This window comes from Tachysurus fulvidraco, chromosome 21 (genome assembly GCF_022655615.1).
Source record: "Tachysurus fulvidraco isolate hzauxx_2018 chromosome 21, HZAU_PFXX_2.0, whole genome shotgun sequence".
NCBI lineage: Eukaryota > Metazoa > Chordata > Actinopteri > Siluriformes > Bagridae > Tachysurus > Tachysurus fulvidraco.
In genome coordinates this window covers 3,832,747-3,839,845 of record NC_062538.1, presented here as the reverse complement: position 1 = coordinate 3,839,845, position 7,099 = coordinate 3,832,747, and the positions used below count along the sequence as shown (strand labels likewise).

Below are 7,099 nucleotides of genomic sequence, written 5' to 3'. Positions count from 1 at the left end.
GGGTGTGAGGGCGGAATAAACCCTGATGGGACACGAAGAAGTTTAGTGCAGCCAGTTCTCCTACAAGCATGGTTCTGAGAGGTGAGAGGAAACAGGGGAACCCTGAGAGAACCCACACAAACATGAGAACAACATGCAAAACTCACAGCAGAGACAGTAACCTGAGCTCATCTACATGCTGTGCTCTTTCACTAATGCACGATTTCTCATTCAGTCTGATTAGCAGAAATAAACAATAGCTTTGATTTTCACTTAGGATATTCGAGCGAGGTTTGCTAATCTACACAAATGTAACATAAAATAAACATAATTATTGAAAAGGAAATAATAACAGTCCAAAAACTGAGACATAAAACACCTTTTTATTTAAAAAGTGAAAAAAATGAACACAATTTCAAAGACGTACAAAGAACATTTTCTACTTTGCCATTTGTTGTTTTTATTAAAAGGAGTGGCATTCATAATAATAATAATAATAATAATAATAATAATAATAATAATAATAATAATAATAATAATAATAATTTACAGCATTTGGAACGCATAAATAGAAAATCATTTATCATTTACAAAATCCATGCAACAATTTTTTTTCTCTGATTCATAATTTAACAGTTAAATTACCTACAATTACAGGAACGCTTAATCAGTTTTGGAACCTTGTTTTTTTTTCCCCAAGGGTTTATGTGCAAGAACAGTCATATCAGGATAACAGTACAGCGCTTAATTGGATTTTTCTTTTTTTAATTGGCTTTTCTTGATGTAAATGCTTCTGATTCCAAAAGAGAATTGAGGGGGGATGAATTAAAAGTGTGGTATATTTTCTGATATACTTTAACACACACGTGCCTTAGATATATCCAAGTGAGCATAATGACATAGAAAAACGGGTGAAAAAGACATTATGGGACATAAAGATTTGGGGCATTAATAAGTGATTAATTATATCCTTATAAGGACATAGGATATAAGACTGTCGTGTTCATGATATCAGAATGAATTCGGACCGACCTCACATATCAGCGTGGGCCAATTATTAATGTTCACAAACATGTTACACAACAGCTGTATGTAGCAGAATGGAAGCGAGTTATTGCTTGTGTGATACCACAAGCTTTGGGTAAGCATTAAATGAAAATATAACCCCTTTCATTTGGTTGTTGGGACTATTTCAGCAGATGGATTTTTTGCCAAAATGGGCAAACTAGGCAAAATCGGATCTCTTTGGGAATATCTCGTAAATAAATCATAAATATATTCATCCACAGATTGTCTGATTGATGTATGTATGGATCTTCCAGATACACAAGGGTGAATATGAATCGGGGACAAAAACAGCATTTTTATATTAGTTCCCTGGTTCAGAATACATTAGTATCTATCTCGGGGTGTCGTTTTTGTCACGGATACTGACGATGACGATGCTTTGCCTTAGCTGCCATTTACGCAAACAGGATACTCAAAAAATGCAATCATATAATAAACACACAGTGATAGCTTTTTGTGCATTGTCTTGACATTGGAACATTTTCTACAATCTAAAATGTAGGTACAGAGCATTCTATTATAGTACTGCAGTTTGTCGTTTTTTTGTGTTTTTTTTTTTTTTTTTTTACATTTTCAAATTACCAAACAATTTTAATGTCTTCCAACAATCAATACAGTTATTGATCACAACTGGACATGACTGGACTGACACTGACCAGTTTAATCACTGACATTTAGCGTAACTCTACACTGTGGTGTGGCATTAACACGTCACCATCTATAGGGTCACTTTTGTTTAGTTTACACCTAAAAATGGTTAGGTATTTAAACCTGAAACTGTGAAGTCCCATCATTCCTCTAGCTGTGATACTGATAAATGTTTGATAAGTTCACCAACGAATGGATATAGAGCTAGCGTTAAATAGAGAGGCGTTACTTCTCGGCGATGGCAGGCAGCATGCAGGCACGGATACGGGCTTCCCTCCATGCACTCCGGCACTCGGAGATCCAGTGCGACACGATCGTTTGTTTATCTATGCTCCGACTGCTTTTTGCCCTGCATCCACAATGGGCTCCGTCAACCTTGCCGCCATCTAGCTTCTTTCTGCTGAGCGGTGAGCGCTGTGGCACGACAGGAGAGGGAACAGACTCTGGTAGACGCAAATCAGGGCAAGTGCTTTTGTTCCGGACTTCAAGACTAGGGCAAGGCACGCTGCGTGCCCTGCGAAGGGGAATACTGCCCCTTCTGGAGGAGGAACTGGAAGCTTCTGCGTCTCTGTAGCCGTAGAGATACTCCAGGGGGTCGGTGGAAGTTGGGCAGTCCTGCTCTGAGCCTTGGGCTTGCTCTAGCACTAAGGAAGAAGGCCCCAGTGTTTCCAGCTTGGGTGACTGATTTGTTGAGGTGTCAATGGGGCAGGTTAGGGGTTGCGCAAGCTGGCGCAAACGGTGCGGGCGCAAACATAGCTTTGGAGAGTCCAGTTTGCCGATGGACAGGATGTCACGGTCTGGCTCGTGCAAGGGGAAAGTAGGCCGAGCCAACTGACAGATGGAGTGGAAGTAGTCCTGTGCACTGCTGTGCTGGCTGTTGGTCTGGTTCAGGTCATGCACGAGCTCCTCCGAACCCTCACGGATGGTTGGCAGGCCGCGCTTTGCCAGTAGTCTAGACCTGGGCCGCATAACTGTGTAGACAAACATGGATTAATTATTGTCTGTTCATTCATACTCTATTCCTTACTGTACTCTGTATATATTTAAGTCACCATATTTACATACGTTCTTCATAAAGCATGAAGCATTATTTAATTTCGTTCTTATTGGACAATATGTTTCTTTTTTCTTAATCTTAAGCTCACTCTTCACTGTAACTGCATGTAATCAATGCACATAATGTGAGACATCGGTTATGGGAAAATGTGCAAGCCCAGTCTCCATGGTAACTCCTCTTCCCATTACATCTCAGATTTCATTTCAACTGGAAAGCACAGACATGCACACGGCACACATATACACGTACCCACGCGCACACACACGCACACAAATAAAAACACTCAGACACATACTCTTAATAAATATAGCCCCAATGTTGATATTGAGATGCATACACTATTCAAAGGCTATCAGCTCTCCTACTCAACCTGAGCACAACCCCACCATTTGGGTGAAAGAACAAAGTAAATAAACCAACGCCCCCTCCATCTCTCTCTCCCCACCCCTCCTAATGTTTACCATCTAATACTGCCGATTGCTTTCTCAGCTCCTGAGAACCAGAGGGCAAAAACAAGCCACAAAAAGCACACTTCTTTTTTCCCCCCTCAGACGCCTCTTCGCATTGCACACCTGGCAGTGTCGGAGCAAGAGACTCCCTTGAACTTGTAGTCTTCTGCTGCGCATTTATTAAATTCACATGAGCTTAGAATGCTGTCTGCTTCATTGTTGACTATCATCTACTAATCTTTTAATTTTGCTTCCTCTCTCAGACCTAGAGCTAAATGCCGAGCCAGAAAAGCTGAGGTAAAAATTATGGAATATGGAGAATATAGAGATGCTCCTACCTTCTCTACGTCTCTGGTACCTCGGGGTCTCTAGGATTCTCCTCTGCCTCCTCGTCTCTCGTTGTTCTTCACAGCTGCCACTGATCTCTGCCACAGCCCAGCACTCAACTGCTGCTCCACGAGGAAAAACAGTGCTTTTCCCCCCTCCTCACACTCCTTCTCTTTCTTCCCTACGTATACACTCTCCTGCACTCCCTTTCTCTCTTTCTCTCTCTCACTCACTCACTCACTCACTCACTCACTCACTCACTCACTCACTCACTCGCTTCTGGCTCGCTTCCTCCACCCTCCTTTGGCTTGGGCTAAAAATAGCACCACCGGTTCATTCCCGTCGCCGTAGCTGCGCACAATCATATGCAAAATGGATTCGGCTGATGTGAGGAGAGGAGAGTGTTGATTTAGAGGGAGGGACGAGAGACGAGGCGAGCTGGTAGGAGGATTAAGACGAGGTTGAGGCATGAAGGAGAGAAGTAAAAAAAAAAAAATGGCTTTGTCATTGTATCATTGTATTAAAAGATGAGGACTGAAATATTTTATGGATTATAGTACACATCAGGGCTGAGTTTCCATAAAGAACAAAGGCCATTGTTAAGATCATCATTAAATGCTCTCTCTAACCCTCTGGTTAAGATCCTAGGATTTTAAGATCTTAACTCTGGGATGCTTTTTGGAAATTTACATTAGCTCACATTAGTCAGTGATCCGTCAGTGCTGTGTTTTTCCATCATTGGTAAATAGAGACTCGTTACACCTAATGCTCAGGATTATTGGATCATTTATTTCCAGAATGAGATCAAAATTCCTCCCAAGATCGTGTTTCTTATGTTGGTTCAAGCCATCAACACTTTTGTACAGCTTATAAGTGTAGTCTTTACCGGAAGCCATCTTAAATCCTAAATTTTTCGCCTTACCCACTGTCATATTCATGAAGTAGACCTTGGAAAATGGGTAGGGATCAAATTTGTATAATTTGAGGCAGACAAGGTGGAACAGTTGGAGTTCGGTATGTTTTTACGGACCAGACCTACTTAACGCAATCCGATCCCTGGCAGTCCATCTCGCTACCATTTCCAGCCTTTCCTCTGTGCGTTAAAATTAAATTCACAATTACAGCCGATCCATCACGTTAAGTACAAGAGTGCCTCGATGAGAAGGATGGAGTTGGAAAGAAAGACAAATAGAGAGAAAGATAGAAAAGAATGGGTGGGGAGGAAAAGACGAGGGAAGGAAAGGGGGAGAGTGTCTCCTAGAGCTGTCTAAGTAGGTCACATGCATGAGCCAGAAAGAATTGCGGAAAGCTTTACGGTTACAGCGATGCCGGATTGCGACCCGGTCGGTACGTAGACGTGGATGGAAAGACAAAAGTAATTCAATGAGATATACGGTCAGGAACGAGGAATCGAAAAGGAATCAAGGAACTGAAGTGGCATGTTCGGGAATCCCGTGCCAACTTTGGCCTTCGGGGTAGAAGCGGAACTGTGTGTTTGGTTTCAACCACAAAACTTCGAATGAGTCCAAGTGTGCATAGTTTACCTGAGGAAACCAGTGCTCAGGTTTAAATAATACAGACCGTGAAAAATAACACAGTATCAACAACTAACGAGATTTACTACACTTGATACTACACTCGATCTTAGCCAGAAGGCAGAGAAGCGATTAACGAGATTTACTTCCCAGAACATTTTCAGAGATTTATTACGCGTTTGGTTCCTTCATGCAAATCTGTCCGATTTTCACTTACGTAATGTAAATAAGAAAACTTAACAATGTTAAGTGTATTTTTAAGTCTTGCTGTCTTGCATACTTGGCGAATACATCAAACTATTCCCAAGCAAACCCAAACATTATAAGTCCTCCTAGTTTTGAGTAACTTTGACCTTTCCATAATGCAAGTGTTTGTTCTTCGTTGTCTGAGCAACCTTCTTGGAACGTTATAAAGCAAACATTATAAAATTTACAGCTTAGCATTCCGAGCATGTTGTAAACGATCAGAAATATTTCCAAAGGTTTTTCATTTTATACCATTTTTTTGGTCCGGGAAAACGAACCTTCGACATGGTTTGTTTTTTACGTGTGATGTCACACACCTCCAGCATTACTGACTTCACAACAAACTAGTACAAGTATGAGGTCATTCTGACTGCTCTGTGCTCCAGAAGTCACCTGGGGTTTGTTTTGATCCTGCTGAGAGCAAAATATGTTTTGAGAACGGATGTAAAGTGCACTTTTGCCTACAAAAAAAACAAGTCACCCTTGTTTTGGCCCCTTGGACAGATTCCATACCACAGAGATGGCTGAGTGTCACGCACTTGCGAATTACAGGATCTCCGACCTCCATGGAAAAGATTCTCTACTCATGTCAGTGTTGGTATTTTTTGGAATTTGAAGTGAAATAGAGATGGAATGATTTCTGATATGGCACGCTGAAGCTTTGGAATCTTCTCAGACACAATTAAAACAATTTTTTAGACACTTTTATAGACAATGCAGCCAGGCTATTACCTATTGCACCTTTAACCGCATTTGTCAAAACAGGGCACTCAGGCTATGGGTGAAAACAAACGAGAGAGCTTACATCTGACCCAGTTATGCCTTTATGTATGTGTTGTTATGTATCACAGGGAGTTTTCGCTGTGTTCGTTCAGGACGTGTTGGTGGATACGGGTTGATACTGTAAACAGGGAAAGAAGCTATTACAGTGTAAACACCCATACAGAAATTCTTCTAGAACCTAGTAGACAGTTCTGTGTCAGGAGTCCAGGAATATCTGAAATTGAACAATAAGCCAGTTTCTTGTATATTTTTTATCAGTTCTTCATACAAAGGAAATGTTTGTAAGAGTCCACAGTGTATTACATGCCAGGTGTGTGACTAGATTGGCACAAGAAAAGCAAACATACAGCGTACGACTTTAAACAAGGGAAATTCAGGTTGATGATTAATGACTTGGCACACACACACACACACACACACACACACACACACACACACACACACACACACACACACACACACACACACACACACACACACACACACACAGTGCTGGCAGCCTATATACAGACTACCAACCATTACTCACCTTGTTTTCATCAATATGTCATGTTGTCCTTCACATCGCCTTCACTTTATGGCTACAGAAATGATAACAGAACGGCTTTAATTATGGCCATTGCTCTAGGGAGTGGACCAAAGCAAACAGCTCAGGAAATCATCTGATTTCTATCACCCTGTAACTTTCCCGTCTAAAAATAGAACAGAGCAAATAAAAATCCAATCAAATACTGTAACGTGCAGAAGACGAAGCCATGCCCACAAACAGCAGAGCTGAAGTTAATCATCAGGACAGAGCTTTCTGAATTATCCGAGATTTTAGTCTTGGTTATTTGGATTTTCTGCACTTTGCACGCACTTTGCTTCTATATACAGTAGATTATATATTATTGTTTAATAGTACACAAATAACTATACAGGGACTAAGCAGGGATTAATAATTTTTTTTCTGTACCTCCTGAAATCCTGGAAAACACTGAAAAAAACAATTCAGTAAATTCCTGATC

The 7,099-nt window shown here is 41.0% G+C and overlaps 1 protein-coding gene across 1 annotated transcript; it reads right to left on the bottom strand.

The window, feature by feature from the left end:
• Positions 1–343: 343 nt before the first annotated feature.
• Positions 344–4,424, bottom strand: si:dkeyp-72g9.4 (protein DEPP1). Its single transcript, XM_027153426.2, has 3 exons — positions 4,415–4,424; positions 3,540–3,686; positions 344–2,666 (listed from the first exon to the last, which is right to left on the bottom strand). The coding sequence occupies exons 1-3, from the start codon at positions 4,422–4,424 to the stop codon at positions 1,921–1,923; spliced, it is 903 nt and encodes a 300-aa protein (XP_027009227.2). The 3' UTR covers positions 344–1,920.
• Positions 4,425–7,099: the final 2,675 nt, after the last annotated feature.

Bases quoted from the DNA above. Each gene is read 5' to 3' on its own strand.
- si:dkeyp-72g9.4 (XM_027153426.2), bottom strand. The intron at 2,667-3,539 runs GTAGGAGCATCT...TTGTCTACACAG, and splicing joins GTACCAGAGACGTAGAGAAG to TTATGCGGCCCAGGTCTAGA.